Source organism: Temnothorax longispinosus, chromosome 1 (assembly GCF_030848805.1).
Source record: "Temnothorax longispinosus isolate EJ_2023e chromosome 1, Tlon_JGU_v1, whole genome shotgun sequence".
In the NCBI taxonomy this organism is placed as follows: Eukaryota; Metazoa; Arthropoda; class Insecta; order Hymenoptera; family Formicidae; genus Temnothorax; species Temnothorax longispinosus.
The window spans coordinates 11,134,730-11,150,675 of record NC_092358.1 but is presented as its reverse complement, the minus strand read 5'-3'; the positions used below and the strand labels follow the sequence as shown (position 1 = coordinate 11,150,675).

The 15,946-nt window shown below is 41.5% G+C and overlaps 2 protein-coding genes across 6 annotated transcripts in view; one reads left to right on the top strand and one right to left on the bottom strand.

Annotated features, from left to right (window-relative positions):
• Skd (mediator complex subunit skuld) overlaps nucleotides 1–12,504 on the top strand; it is a 35,300-nt gene extending 22,796 nt beyond the window's left edge. For 2 of the 4 annotated variants that reach the window (XM_071794476.1, XM_071794657.1), the window contains 11 exons: nucleotides 959–1,529; nucleotides 1,956–2,162; nucleotides 2,305–4,101; nucleotides 4,352–4,694; nucleotides 4,784–5,094; nucleotides 5,223–5,414; nucleotides 5,555–5,866; nucleotides 6,074–6,412; nucleotides 6,508–6,789; nucleotides 6,877–7,148; nucleotides 7,237–8,894. In XM_071794476.1, coding sequence (XP_071650577.1) covers nucleotides 959–1,529; nucleotides 1,956–2,162; nucleotides 2,305–4,101; nucleotides 4,352–4,694; nucleotides 4,784–5,094; nucleotides 5,223–5,414; nucleotides 5,555–5,866; nucleotides 6,074–6,412; nucleotides 6,508–6,789; nucleotides 6,877–7,148; nucleotides 7,237–7,369 — 4,759 coding nt within the window. In that variant the 3' untranslated portion in view covers nucleotides 7,370–8,894. Of the gene's footprint in view, nucleotides 1–955; nucleotides 1,530–1,955; nucleotides 2,163–2,304; nucleotides 4,102–4,351; nucleotides 4,695–4,783; nucleotides 5,095–5,222; nucleotides 5,415–5,554; nucleotides 5,867–6,073; nucleotides 6,413–6,507; nucleotides 6,790–6,876; nucleotides 7,149–7,236; nucleotides 8,895–12,062; nucleotides 12,272–12,373 lie in introns of those variants that run through there. The other 2 variants (XR_011734565.1, XM_071794594.1) reach the window with 2 other exon arrangements.
• Nucleotides 8,724–12,536, bottom strand: C1galta (Glycoprotein-N-acetylgalactosamine 3-beta-galactosyltransferase 1). 2 transcript variants are annotated; one of them, XM_071795397.1, is made up of 5 exons: nucleotides 12,396–12,536; nucleotides 12,092–12,267; nucleotides 11,687–11,894; nucleotides 11,473–11,611; nucleotides 8,724–10,123 (listed from the first exon to the last, which is right to left on the bottom strand). In XM_071795397.1, exons 1-5 carry the CDS (start codon nucleotides 12,424–12,426, stop codon nucleotides 9,580–9,582), a joined length of 1,098 nt encoding a protein of 365 aa, XP_071651498.1. In that variant the 5' UTR covers nucleotides 12,427–12,536; the 3' UTR covers nucleotides 8,724–9,579. The 2 variants fall into 2 exon arrangements, with proteins under 2 accessions (XP_071651498.1, XP_071651421.1); XM_071795320.1 differs by having other exon boundaries at nucleotides 12,092–12,279; nucleotides 12,396–12,535.
• Between the last annotated feature and the right edge of the window lie 3,410 nt (nucleotides 12,537–15,946).

Sequence of the window (15,946 nt, the reverse complement as noted above, 5' to 3'; positions counted from 1 at the left end):
CATTTGATGTGTGTAAAACTGTGCAAAAATGTCTTACAGAGTATTTAGAATTTTTCAGTGGGTAAATGGGACTTTCTAATGTCAATGTTATGTGAATTCTACGGTATAAGGTTGCCAATTTTTTTACGTGTACTAATACAACGTAGTAAGTACAGAACTTAACGTCAATGACTAGCTCTATAACAAATTTATACCAACAATATATTTTCTCAACGAATTATTTCTATATTAATTATAAAAGCAAAAACAAGGAATAGAACTCGGTTAATAAACTTTTGCACACGACTTGTCGACTTAAAAAAAATATTATCATGCGCATGATTCGGTAGCAGATAGGATCTGAGCTTTACACACGATTGGTAGTGCACTATCTTCTAGCATATATCTTCCTCTTAGTTGAGTTATTTATTTTGCTTGAAATATACATAGAAAATGGTATATGCTTTGCATGTGAATATTGTTCGATATTTCTAGCATTTATTTTGCCCTATAAGTTGTCGTTTTTACGTTCATCTATAACATATAACAGGCTTCTATTCATGTTCATGCACATTGACAGGCGCGGCATATGCTTTTTCTCGAACAATTCATCTCAGTAATACGCACAAAGTTATTACTTTAATAACATTATTAATATGTTGAGAGAAATAAACGAAAATGTATCGCTGTAACGCTAAAATATTGTCAAATATATATCATCGAGATGATCACGATATAGGGAAAACTGTAGTCTGAAATAGCATTTTCATAATTTAGTTTTGAGAAATACTGTTTGAATGTTGTTTTACTCTAATGTCATTCTGGACTGCTCTTCCCTGCATCGAAATATATATTGTTCAATGCTTTCTCTCATTCTTTCATGCTCGATATGAGTACTAAACTTCTTTTTTATTGCAACCTAACGACAAATATTCTAGGACATATCCGTACGTAATCAATCTGTTTAAAAATTGAGTAGGTCGGTACTGAGTAGAACGGAAGCACCTAGTACACCACCGGGTGGTCCACCTTCCTACTCGCGCGGACCACCAACGGGAGGAGATTGCTTACCGGTGCCGTCGGTCGGCTCGCCAGGTTCTCCGGCACCATCGCCTCTTCTAACTCCGCACTCCGAGCCTGCGTCGGTCCCGCCCGCGGAACCAACGATGCCGACTCTTAGCCCGCAGCCTCCACCAAGTCACACAAACACTGCCCCACCCCTAACCCCGTCACAAGGGCCCAAGTCTATTTCTTCCGCGTGCAACAACCAGGTGCACAGTCCATCGGTTCCCGGACCGATACTGAAACGACCAATCTTGGTGTCCCGAGAATACGAAGGTGCCCTTTTGGATGACGAGCAACCGTTATCCTGGCTCTATGATTATTCACTCCAGGAGGCTTGGCTGAATCATCCTGTGAAGCGTTTCAAATCCATGAGTATCAGCGGTCCTCCGACCAATCGAAGCAACGTTTTATACCCACCGATGAACTCTCAAATGCTCCAATCTCAAGCTCCTAAGCTGGAAATTAAACAAGAACCTGTCGCAGTTGTAAGTAATATCCATTAATAGGAAAGAGATCAAGATAAATTAAGTCATCTAAGCAAATTACATCTGCTACGAAAATATTTTTATCAAATTTATAAGAAGAATTTTAATCTTTCTCTTAAGTGGCTATTGGAGTCTTAGTGAAATTTTATGTAATTTATTTATAAAATTTACAAGTTATTAGAAATTTGCAATTGATATGCTTTACTTTCAATCCAGGGCAAAATGAAATATAATTAACATATGCATAGGAAATTTTTTATTCACGAACTTGAAAAGGAAAAAGACATTTATTTACAAATTTTATTTGCAAAGATCATAAAAATATTTTAAGTTGTCTTGAATTCCAGAGCAAGTGCCCAGCTTCTTCTTTATTTATAAGATGCATTATAGAATGCATTAATGATAAACTATGTCTTGTGATATCAGGGCGAGTGTATCGGAAGAAGAACAGATCCGTACGAGTTTGATGCGACAGGCGAAGAAAATGGCACGAATGTCGATGGTCTCCGACGACAAAGGGACGATCCATCTAAACCAGGATCTCTTTTCACTAGCGAGGGTCTCCAGCCATCCTACAAAGATCTAGATCAAATATTCGACAACTCTGATCCTGATACTTCCAGCGACGAAACGGTAAGTTTAAGTTTATATGTTACAAGTAGTTGATATATACAATCCTGCATCCTACGACACAAGGATAAACAAGGAAAATAGGCGACACCGAAATGCTTGAAAATCATAACGGATGTTGGATAAAATACATTTATGTTCACAGAATTTGAATCAACTACAGATACAAACACCGCCAGGCTCGAACAAATCTGGTGGATTGCATGAGGAAACAAGGGTGGACGGTACGAACAAAAATAATAATCGAGGAGTCACCGTTCTACGACCAGAAGAACTATCCAAGATGTTTCCAACTCCTCCTTCTCTGGAGCATAATCCTGTTGCCTCGCCTTGCCAACTGAGTGATCCCCTTATGGACCAGACTGAGCTGTTGATGCCTTCGCGACCGCTCAGACACCTGCCCGACATCTATCCTAATATGGGTTCTCCGCAAGAAGAGCCAATTGACGATTGGTCATACGTGTTCAAGCCGGCGGCCATCAGCAAGATGGTCGGTTCTTCCAAGTACGCACCTCTCACGAATCTGCCTAGCCAATCTCTGCCATCCATCACACTGCCATCGCACTGCGTGTACAGACCTTCCTGGCAGTGCAATCCTGCTTCCACCAATCAGGCGGACAAACCTCTTCCACCAACCAGGCCCGGATCAGTGCAACAGCAGCAGCAACAACAACAACAACAACAACAACAACAGCAACAGCAGCAACAACAACAGCAGCAACAACAACAGCAGCAGCAGCAGCAACAGTCTTGTCCACAAAGTCCGGCGCCACCTTATCGTTCGAACACTCTGCCCGGTAGGCCACCTCCACCTCCGTACGACCAACCCAGTCCAGCTACATCTACCACTTCCTCGTATCTCAATAAAAATCTCAACAGCATCGAGGCGGATACACCGGGACCCGCTCGCGCGCCTGAATCAAATTCCCTCGTAGTAAATATTCTTCTGGGTGACACCGCGCTCAATATCTTCCGCGATCATAACTTCGATAGTTGCAGTTTATGTGTGTGCAATGCTGGGCCCAAGGTTGTAGGCAATATTAAGGGCGCCGATGCGGGCGTTTACCTCAGCAATTCGTGGGCTGGTTCCGCGCTCTTCCAGGACGACGATCAAATCAGATGTAGTTGCGGCTTCAGCGCCGTGGTGAATCGTCGACTCGCGCACCGAGCGGGTCTGTTCTACGAAGATGAGATGGAGATTACGGGCGTCGCCGAAGACCCAGCGGAGAAGAAGAAGGGCTCGCTCACCGCGGTTGCGTGTCCTGGAGCGAAAGCGACCCCGGAGGGTCTCGACACGATACTACCGAATGTTCTCGAGTTACTTCGCGAGCAATGCCTGATCGTCCAAAGTTCAGCTAGCAGTCTGTACAGAGCAGCTAGGATATGCGCTACCATGAAAAGCTATCCGACGTTGACGCCGACGGTGAACACCCTGGAGTTCAACGATGGCAACGAGGTGTGTGTTGCCGCGCTCGATCAAGGCAAGCTCGACGGCGCGCATAACGAGAGAGTGGCACGCGTGAATGGCGTGCATCGGTGGGTGTTCCTCAGGGCGCGAGGTCCCCAATGTAGCGGCGACATCGTGCGAATGATGAGGTCGCTGCAGCCGCTGCTCCAGGACGCGGTGCAGAAGAAGTGTACGACACGCATGTGGGAGGCGCCGTATACCGTCACTGGACCGCTCACGTGGCGACAGTTCCATCGTTTGGCCGGTCGCGGCACCGACGATCGTTGCGAACCACAACCGATACCCGCTCTAGTCGTCGGATACGATCGCGATTGGTTGTCATTGTCACCGTACGCGGTCTGCTTCTGGGAAAAACTGTCATTAGAACCGTTCGCCGGGCCCAGGGACATCGCCTACGTGGTCGTCGCACCCGACAGCGATTGTATTGTCAGTAGAGTCAAATCGTTCTTCCGAGAACTTTCTTGCACGTACGAGGTAAAAATACAAATATTATTTATTTTATATAAATGATTCTACTCTAACACTAAAATTAACTGAAAAAATTATTTTGTTTAGCGTTACTGAGATTTTTGTTTTTCTGACATTTTTGAAAAACTACATTAGAAAAATTTTTTTGGTATTATTATATCTAATTTGTAGTTCTCGCGCGATTTGCTCAATTAATTTTGTCTTCAATTAAAGGGAATATTATAGTTTAAGACTTCGCTTTTTAATTTTGTCGCAGATTTGCCGGTTAGGAAGACACACGCCAATCTCGAAACAACTACGTGATGGAATTCTGCGCGTCGGGAAATCGACTGTGCAGAAACTGGCAAAGCAACCGATGGACGATTGGTTCAAGTTTTTGGGGGAAAATTACATAGGCGAACTATTGAAATTGTACGCTCAAGTGTGTAATCATCGATTGGCTCCGTATCTTACGCAGGTCATACAAGATCGCAGTTTGTTGGATCCCGGTGATTCTCAACCAGCCAATAAGCAGCAGCAACAGCAATCCACAACAATTCCCATTCCCGATACGATGCCAGCTACACCCGATGTATTAACGACAAAACCCGAATCTGTCGGTATGTCTCGTCGATAATCGCATTTTAGCGATATGATTTTAGCGTGTCTGCTCGGGTTGGGGTCTAGCGAGATTCGTTGCCTTTTGCAGAAGGGGAGAATCCGAGGAGCGAGACTCCCTCTTCGAGCACAGCGACGAATCAGACCACTACTAATACAACCGGTAATACGACACCGACCTCGCAAACCACAAGCAACACGACACCGATTACTACGACCACGGGCCCGGACGAGGAGGAGATCGAACCTCCAGCCATCGTTGTCTACTTTGTCGAACCTTTCTCCTTAGGCGGCACCGAGGATCCCGATCGACGACGTCTCGCCATTTTGGCTCTACTCAGAGCTTACTCTTCCGCGATCAATAGCATGCCTGAGAATATGAGATCGAATATTCACGTTCAGGTAATTAACCGAAATTCTAGTACAAAATCCCGACGATGAAGAATAAATAGTTTTAAAACTCAGCTGGTCAGTATTCTAAATTGTGTTTTTACGGCATGTTTTGACAACTGCGATTAATATGCTTTCAGATAATATCCTTGGAAAGCATAATGGAATTGGGTCGAGCTCGAGAAAGGCGAAAAATTCAAGACGAGATGAGAGCCTTGGCGTTGAATGTCTTCTTGCAAGGGCGTCGATTATTGAATCATAATTCTACGGTGAAAAGCCTCACTGGTTTCGGTACCGCCGCCGCTGCTGATCTCTTCCTCAAGAGTAAAGATGTAAGACTTCATTGTTAGATCGATTGCTTGCTAGGTGATGTGAATATGATCCGAGTTTCGTTTATGCGCCGCGATATCAGCGAGAACGATATATAAATTGTCTTCACTCATTTAGTAATATTCTTGCAATTATGTATCAGGAACGAAACAAAGCGTCCTATCGCCTCTACGCACCGGCCTTCGTGCTAGCACCACTGCGTGCGAAGAGCGAAGCTCCCGAATCGTTCGGCATGCCGAGACCCGAAGAATGCGCGGTGCTCTACTTGAGTTACTGTTTGAGCGAGGATCAGTCTTGGCTGTTGGCAGCCGCAACCGATGACAGGGGCGAAATTTTCGAGACCGCTACTATTAACATCGACATACCCAATAGAAAAAGACGAAAGCGCGCCTCGGCTAGACGCATTGGCCTTCAAAAGCTTATGGACTTTATATTGGGCGTGATGTCCCAAGGTGTAAGTAAAAGACGATATAATAAATTTACATAAATTAAACCCAGCGATATCTGAATATTTGTTATTACAAATGTATACAAAAAATCGATTCGAGCTTCCATTAGTAATTTTTACTCTTATTAAAAACATTTGTTCTTTTTCAGTGCATATTATTCATTTTGTAAATACTGTCTCACGTTTTGTATCATTATATTATTTTTATTGCAGGTACAACCATGGAGATTGGTTGTGGGTCGAGTAGGGCGTATTGGGCATGGCGAATTAAAAGGATGGAGTTGGTTACTTTCTAGGAAAGCACTTTTGAAAGCTTCAAAACATCTGAAAGAGATATGCGGACAGTGCAGTCTCTTGTATCCCTCAGCGGCACCTTGCGTACTCAGCGCGTGTTTAGTCTCGCTCGAACCGGACTCTACTCTGAGATTAATGGCCGATCAATTCACTCCCGACGAAAGATTCAGTCAGGCGTCTGTAAACTGCCAGTTATCCACACCTCAAGATGTCACATGTACTCATATACTTGTTTTCCCTACATCCGCTACCACTCAGGTAAGGAAATTTAATTATATATATACGTAAGAGACCAATTATATTACTTCTCGGATACAGTCAGGCTAAACACCGCTGTTGTTTTGACACTTTAGTCGTCGCAGACCGCATTTCAAGAGCAACACAACGTACCCGAGTTGGGAGACGACGAATTGTTTTCCGCTCTGAACGATGACATGCCGGAAGGCATGGAGGGAATGGGTGATTTTAACGATATTTTCAACGTTTGGCCTGAACCGGGCGCAGGTGGTGGACAGAGTCCAAGTGGAAGTCCGCATCGTCCGGAAGGTTCGCCGCATGGAGGAGACGGCGGTGGATCAGGCTTAGGCAATCATGACGGGCCTGGTAGCCCATTTCCGTGCAGCAATACGCCAAGAGTAAGTCATTTTTTTTTTTAATGAAGTATACAGTTGTACTATATCCATGTGTGTAAATTTATATGCAAGTTTTTATGTTATTCACAGATAGCGACGACTGAGCAAGCAGAAGAGGTTGGCACGCTCCTACAACAACCGCTCGCTCTTGGCTATCTAGTATCGACTGCGCCAACGGGACGAATGCCACCATGGTTTTGGGCAGCTTGTCCGCATCTCGAAAACGTTTGTCCGGTATTCCTGAAGAACGCGTTACACCTGCACAGTCCCGCGATACAACAGAACAGCGACGATTTACTTCAGCAACAAAACGCACCCACTGCTCATCCATTGGACTCGCAGTACACCACTGACGTGCTTAGGTTCGTATGGTATTCTTCATTTTAGCTTTTCAGATTTGTCGCGCGGAATTTGTTATCGACGTTATCGTGCAATGTACGTGATTGACAGGTACGTGTTGGAAGGGTACAACGCACTGTCGTGGCTTGCGCTGGATGCAAACACCAAGGACCGACTGTCCTGCTTACCAGTGCACGTACAGGCGCTCATGCATCTCTACCATGCGACGGCAGCTCTCGTCTGACCCACACCCTCTCCCGTTGTAGTGCAGTATATGCACCTCTCTCACGCACTCCTTATTGTACCGTCACTCGGGGCTTTACGAGAGCAACTGATTTCCTATGCCCTTTACCTATACTACATTAGTTAGGTACTTAGAGAGAAAGAGATTGTCTAGGTACAGAGTACGATCCTTCTCGACCACATGTAAAGAGAAACCGAGCCTTTTTTACCTCGGACTCTAATTAATACACAAGTTAGCGCAATGAAAATGCAACGGCTGAAAATGCAAAATCCGGTGAGAACAGCGACTCTCTTTACCATTTTTCTATTATAACAGGCGACATAGATTGTACTTTGTGTTTATGATCGTATCTCGTATTTCGTAAGGAAAAATGAACTGTGCATCCAATACGACCATTGCCAGCGAAAGCAAATATGAGACTTTGCGAATGGTAGAAGCGAAGATGCGAGTGATGAGAGATACTGTGAGAAAGAAAGAAAGAAAGATAGGGCAAGAGAGAATGAGAATGAAAGAGAAGGATAACGAGAGAAAAGTACGAAAGAGAGCACGCGCGAACGAACGAGCGAGTGAGAGAGAGAGAGAAAAGGTGTAAAAGAGAGTGCATAATAAGAAAATGATTTTCGATTGCCTCTCTATCGATAGATAGTTGAATTACAAATCAGAATCTCTAGAAAAATTACGTAACTAAAAGTTTTTAATTGTAAATTGAATTTTGTACAAAGCTTTTATTATTAATGACGACGAAGTAATATAAATGATATTACGTTGTTTTTTAATTTTATATAGATGATATAAAAAAAAGAGAGGTGGACTTCTTTTTTATAAGCGATGCCTCGTACAAGCCCCTGGTGTGAGATATAAGTATGACGATTATAATATTATATTATGCTCGCGCGGCACTGGGTCGCTGTTATCATGTTTCCTGGACCCGTTAGCGCAATTTTTCGATGCTGTTTGACAAATTTTATTCGGATTAGGTGACCTCTATATATTATACATACATTATACATATAGTGTAAAATATTGTTTTTAAATAATTTATGAAGTGAGACATCGCCGAGATTAGATAATTGAGAATGAAAGAGGGAAATATCGCAAGAGTGTGAAAGAGAAAAAGAGAAAGAAAGCAAGCGAGAGAATGAGGAGAGAACGAGTCAGTTATGCAAAGATTGTTTTCCTCCAATTTAACTTTGAATGAAAAAAAAAGAAGAAAAGACACGAAGAGCGAAATGTGGGGCGCGTCTGAGTGGAGCCACGGTGGCCAATTGCGTCAGTCGCATAGTACAAATATGACTTGTACATAGAACCCCTAACTCCCTAATTAATTGGTTAATTTACTCACACCCAAACTCACTCTGTATCTATAGTATTTATTACTGGGTAGTACGTCATTATTGGGATTATTATTATTATTAAAATTATTATTACCATTATTATATTAATATTACGAAATACAGTTTTATGTGTATATATATATATATATTATATATATATATATATAATTACATATGTGATTTCTCTCGTATTTGCAACGCCCAAGAAATTTTGTTGCAAGCACAGTAGAAACGCGTAGAAAAATGTCTTTTGCTCCTATGAATATATCACTTATCAGAAAAAAAAACAATGAATAATTGAATCAGATTTTTTTTCGTTTGCCAAGCGATTGCTTGCATATCGAGCCTCGCGTGCACTAATATTTTTCTACTAATCTACATCTCCAATATGATATGGGAATATCAAGTATTTTCTTAACCAACAGATACTTCTAAAAAGAAAGGAAAATAAAATATGGTATCTTCGACACATATACAATATGGCACTAAAATATGAGACTTATTCTGCGGATCAACATTTTATTATTTAGGAGCTTTAAGAAGTTATTATCACATCTCATCTTACAAATTTAACACGTGATTTGATGCTCTAAAAAATGATAAAATCCTGAATCTTCATGACGCATATCTATTGTGCTTGCACTATCTCCCTATCCTTTCTATTCTACACTATAGTTATATCCATTATGGCCGTAGTGTCCTGACTTTAACTTTAATATAGATACGTATAAAGACCTCGTCTATTTAAGAAGTACGATATATCACACTTTATCCGCTGAAAGTATATTACAGTTATATCGTTGGCTCGAATGGACTAGTATCATGTATATAAAACAAGAATTATAGAACCTTATGATCTATTTACGAGTGTACGGACTAGTATTCGGTCAACGTCGACGGTCGGTCCGGAGAAGGTCTCTCCAGACTGTGATTGATGCCATATGGCCTCAAATGGTAAATTAGATACTCTAGAACGTACATCATGTTCGGTGACACGTAGTGGAATGAAACGGCACTGTCCGAACAGCAGTTCAAGCCATCCTTGGTATCGTAATAGATATACTTCCAATACCAAAAATTCTTGTCTACATGATTTGGTATCAAATGGTGCTCCGGCACGAACGGAAAGAATCTACCGCGCCCGTGAGGATCTCTGGTATCCATCGCGCGTACACCAATCTTTTCGAGACATTTTCCCATCTCCACGTCCTCCGCACCGCCGTTATCCGGTCGGCACTTGGTCTTGTCGGGTAAGCCCTCTTCCACGAATTTGCGTAAGCCTTCCTTACTAAGTACATATCCTGCGCCACCGCTCATGTAACCTTGTTTCACGAAAGGTTTAAATCTGCATCCGAAGTATAATGACGAATTTGGATTGTACGACGACAACATATATCGTAGATTTTCTACTACCACGTATCTGAAAGCATATAAATCCAAACAATAATTTATATAAGAGGGTGAATCAATAATTATTCGCATTCTATTTCTATAATTTATTAGAACAACAATAGAGAACGTACAATTACATCATTTTTCAACATAATCTCCTTGCTTTTTAATGTACTTGTTCGAACGTTCCACAAGCTTGCATACATCCTCAGGGAAAAAAATGGGACAAATCGACGCCCTCTTAAGAATCCAAGGAAGTGAGATATGGACTATATGCAGGATGCTCCAATATCAAAAACTCAGTTTCTAAAGTGTTTGAACAATGTGGACAGCAGTATGTGGGCGTGCATTGTTATGCAACAAAAAAACACCTTTCGACAATAGGCTTCATTATCATCGCGATCATCATCTGTTTGACCCATTTAAAAGAGATCGTCGATTTGGTACAAACCAACATGTGCAAAAAGCGGCGCATGCATAGCTGAGAGATAAACCAAAAACATATTTTTTCGAAGATATATGCAGGTTTGTGGAACGCTAGAACAAGCGCATTGAAAAGCAAGGGGACTATGTTGAAAAATGATGTAATTGTACGTTCTCTACTGTTCTAATAAATTATAGAAATAGAGTGCAGATAATTATTGATTCACCCTCGTACATGTGTATACGATGTATATACAATAAAGCAACTCCTTTGATTTTGTCGGACAGTGTTATTCATTTAAAATGACAGCTAATAACTATGAATTTTTTCTATCACATATTTTTATTTTTTTTCTAATTTGATCGCTATGCATTTTTTGACACTGCTACTGAAAAAGATACCATTAAACATTTGTGCTACTTATTTTTGTACACTACGCCGTAAAGATAAAATTTATCGCAAAGACAGAATGTACACTACCGTTCAAAAGTTTAGAAGCACTACTTTTTTAAGAAAAACAAAACAGTGCACAGTGGTGCTAATACTTCCAAAGAAAAATGTCATATGAGAAACTTTACTGTCTGTTTTAACTATTCGACATAGTATTATTTGTTTCTAAACATTTTCCAAGGAAGTATTTCATTTAAAGAATTTTACGGAATAAACATGCTATTATTCTGTTATGAAGAAAGAAAAAGTTTTCATGGTTTTGAGTAAAATGTAATAAATATGCAAATAACAATTATTATATTTTACTCAAGCCATGAAAGCTTTTTCTTTCTTCATAACAGAATAATAGCATGTTTATTCCGTAAAATTCTTTAAATGAAATACTTTCTTGGAAAATGAAGTACCGTTTTTTTCTTAAAAAAATAGTGCTTACAAACTTTTGAACGGTAGTGTATATGCAATTAGTGACTACGTTGTAAAGATCGTGAACAGAATATACTTACGTATCGTCGTCGGCTTTCATGAACCAATCTACTTTATCTTTGTACTTCTCATAAGCGTATTTAAACGCTTCTTTGGTTTTAGCCCACAGATTATCTCTACCCTCCTTTACTGGCAACACTACAGTGGGTAAGCTGGCGTCTAAAAATGACCGGTATGAGTACAATCTTTTTATCTGTATATCACAATCTTTATTTTTATCTTATGACGAAATACCTGCCACAGAACTCATAAAAAGAAGTACATTGCAGCGTTTTCCCCATGTCGCTTTTACGTGACGAGCCTTGCTCTGATGATTTTTCGGACCAGTCATAACCCAGCAAAGAACACGCACTTTTTTCGCCATATCCTGAGCTATTCTATCTTCTCCTTTGTGAAAATCTTCATCATCGCCATGAAATTTTACTTCTGTTTCAGGACCAATCTATTAGAAAATTTAGCGATAAGATATAGAAATCATTTCACAATCATCTAATAGTTGTAAGAAAACATCATTTTTTTTGCATATACTTTAATCGAAAAAGAAAAAAGATTCTTTTAATTTTCCTCAGTGATCGGTTTGGTCATAACCAATCTATTAAAAATGTTGTAGCTTGGAACATAAAATATACCATTGCGTACCTCTGACTCCAACTCCGAATAATGATGAGGATCTCTGGAAAGGCTAGAACTACCTGGTACCCAACTGAACATGTGCGGTACATCTCTCGAGGATGTGATGAGCAGACATGCCGATAAAAAGCCGAAAACCATTCCAGCAGCGAGTGTCAATATAAATCGCCGTCCACTTCGACCACCTGTGTAAAAAACTAATTACTGTATTTTCTAACTGCTATAATTTCACATTTACAAACTATGGATTAATACAAGATCAGACAGAATCAAACATGAGTTCATTTACAGGGACTTAGACAGGGACACTTACTATCGAAACTAGGAAGCCGCTGCTGTACCATGATATATAATATAAATTGTAACTCAACTCAATAACGCTATAAATGCTTGAATATAAATTGCAGTCTCCTTTGCATTCATTTTTTCTCGTATAAATGCATGATATATTTTATCACTGCCCTCTGAAATATTATATAAAATATTATCTAATTTTATAATTAATATTAATAATAATCTAAAATGTTATATAAAAAGATATATTACTGTTTAGTGATTAATAGAAAAGAGAGAATATTGTGTTGAATATGTGAAATGGAGTAAATTAAACGCTTTTGAAGTGTTACAATATCTATATTAGTCTCACGTCTCACGACGTGTAAAAATCTATTTATTATTGAGCAAAACTTAATATCTTATCGCTATCGAATGGTTAGATTTATAACTATGAATCACAGGAATAATCAGGTACAAAATTACATCTTTATATGTTATTATTGAAATGTCAATTGTTATTAATACTTCATTTCAGTTCTCTTTCATGTAGCAGTTAATCGTTTCATAACATAGAAATTAAATGTTGTTACATCAACTAGCCATTCCAATATAAATGTAGTTCATGTAAATTTTTAAAAAACCTCGCTTATTTTTTATTAACCCTTCGCAGAACATATATAATTTTGCTGTTTCCGTCGAACAACGTGGGTCTTTTTAGGCCAGTTAAGATTTTCAAGCTGTAATAGTGCCATAAAAAATTTGAAAAAATTCAAGTATACTTATATATGCCTGATTCTTGTTTAGGTTTTTTTTTTATGAGTCCGTAAAGTCTCCGAAAAATTCAAAACTGAAATATCGACTAGGTCTTTAAAGCCCCACTTGTTCTGCGAAGGGTTAAGGGGTTTTGGGCCATGAATGTACACACTTGACTATATGCATTTGTAGAGGAGGTTGATAGAAATAATAATAACATGGTCTCAAGTCTCAAAAACATAGGGAAAGATATTTTCTGCGGCGTGAATTTCGCATATCACCATATGTAATATTAGCTAATTGGCACTAAAAACTTTACATTATTTAACTTAAATATTATAATATTACTAACTTTATATAAAATAATATATTTTATAATATCCAGATGATTCAATGTTGTACGTCAATGGCCCACTTTGGGCGAGGTTCTTTATAAGATAAACTCATTATCATCTAATAATTTCGTATACATACCTGATCAACAGGATGTTTGATAACACGATAAACTCTTTAAGGCCATATTTTAAGCTCGTATATCAAACTTGTTACTCACAATAGGATAGATAAAAATGTGCTTCGCCGAGCACATCTTTTCTCTTCTCCTCTTCTGTTTTTAATCAAACAAGATTGGTAATGAGTGGTATGTATATGAGTATATCTGATATAATACAATTTCTTCTCCAATTCAGAGGACTGTATCTGAAATCAAAAGAATCTTGAAGACAACAGCCAGGAAGGTAAGAAGCGATGAAACTACTTGGAGACAACGCTACACTTTCACAATACACGTTAACTTTTTAAGTACGCACTTCTTTCTCTGGACGTATGAACGGCCCGTCGTTGACAAGTGATCTTTGACAATTGTTTATGATCGTCGTGGCGATGTTAGATATGACCGTCGCCTTACTGATAGTACTGCCTCAATATTGCGGGACGTTATCTCCAAGCAGGCGAAGCGCGATTTATTACGAATGCATCGGTGCGCCTGAGCCTAGGTGCGAACACAGAAAATAGTAAAATATGCAACGCGCGGTCTGCTATTATGCAATGCCCTAATTACGCGCACATGTACACCACATGCGAAAACTGGGAAGAAGCACGTTCGACGCGAAGCGCGTTGAATAGAGGCGACACGTCAAGCGACGTTGCATTACCTCGAAAGTTGGCGAAGAGAGAGAAAAATGAGTCGTGCAAAAAAAGGTGGTGATACGAGAGCGCGGAACGCGGCGGGGAGGAAGGGACATTTTTGCGACAGTCATCTGTTTTCTTTTATTCGTTCGCGCTTATGCCAACACTGCTAACAAGTAACAGCAAGCTGCACGGCGCGCTCGTTTGTCAGCACGGCTTTTATTACTCTATTTGCGCAATTGCGCAAATATTGATGCGAACCTGACCGATATTGTTGCAATTCGATATCGTCGTCGCCGTGCACCTCGCGCGCGTAACGCAGAGTTTTCATTCACAAACCGAGGGTATCGTATCGCCCAGTCGCCGACGGTGCGCTGGAGAATGTTCGTCGCGCCTCGTCGCAGCGGTAGTCGCGCAGCTCATCGGGGAAGAATCCTCCTCGTCCCTCGAACCTCGGATATAACGCGCCCCTCGAGTATCCACACTCGCGGATCCGGGTACAGTGTACACACGCGGATCCGGACCCGCCTCCTCGGAGAATCTTCCGAGAAGCGCGCGCTTATCGCGAGAACGTGTTTTTACCGCATCGGGAATGCCGGAACCGAGCGTCGTCCGCGTCGGCTCGCGGCGATCAATTACGAGATTAGACGGTGGAGTCGACGTGTCCGCATCTCTCCTCGCCCCGGCGGCCCCGCGGGATTTTACAGACGAGCGCCTTCGAGCCGCGGCGCCTTCGTCCCGCGTTGTCGCGAGCGGCGCGTGAACGGGCACAAAGGAATCCGCGAGCATTCAGCAGCGGCGATAACAATCTGCGATGATGCGCGCGTCTTGCTCTCCCCTCTTCTCCCCCATCCCTCCCAGCCACCCTTCGCGAATCGCGATGAGCGTGCATGCGCGCGAGCGCCGCGAGCGCGACGTGTCGCGTATTGTATGTACATACATACGTACGCGCTCACTGGTCGAAAAATGTCCGTGAAAAGGTCGTCTCCATTCTGACTCGCGGCCACTCGCGGCCACCATGCCGTCGACCGTCGACTTCGTACTTCGTCCCGTATCGCGAGGAAGCGTCGGGGGAGGCGACCACCGGCGAGATACCGATACGAGATACGACGCCATCCGGGACGCGCGGTTGCGCGCGTGTGCACTGTGCACGCGCGCGCGCTGGTATACGCTGGGACGCCTGGGACGCGCGGCGTGTCGCGCAATCTCTTCATTATCGCGCGGAGATTAACTTCGTCGATTATTTCGAAATTACAGATTACAGGCGTTTCGCCAGCGTGTTTTTTTTTCCGCGCGCGGTCGAGAGGGACACGGGGCTGTCGTTACTTGTCGTTTCTCGATCGCGCGCGTTTATATCCCATTATATCCTCGACCTCTACTCTGTTATTTCGCGGCGGCGGGCGACAATCATCGTCGATGAAAATTATTGCCGTCGCGTGTACAGGACACGCCAAAAGCCAGGGACGGAAAACGCGACGCGCTGTCGCGTTTTGTTATGAACAGCTGACGAATTTGAAATTCGACTCTGAAACCCTGAAGTCTGATAAAGAGAAATAATAACGGCGCAGATTGAAATTGGGATAATTTTCTGAATAAAGCATTCCGTGTGAATTTAAACAAACTTTATGTATCTTAGAATCCAAGATATAAAAATAATAATAAAAATCAGTATTCGACATTAAAAAGAGGCGATAATGATAATACATC

Excerpts from the sequence above, each read along its gene's own strand:
- C1galta (XM_071795320.1), bottom strand. The coding sequence starts at position 12,426 with ATGGTACAGCAGCGGCTTCCTAGTTTCGATA. Across the intron at positions 12,280-12,395 it reads GCGGCTTCCTAGTTTCGATA|TTTTTTACACAGGTGGTCGA; the intron begins GTAAGTGTCCCT and ends TACAGTAATTAG. Across the intron at positions 10,124-11,472 it reads ATGAAAGCCGACGACGATAC|ATACGTGGTAGTAGAAAATC; the intron begins GTAAGTATATTC and ends ATATGCTTTCAG.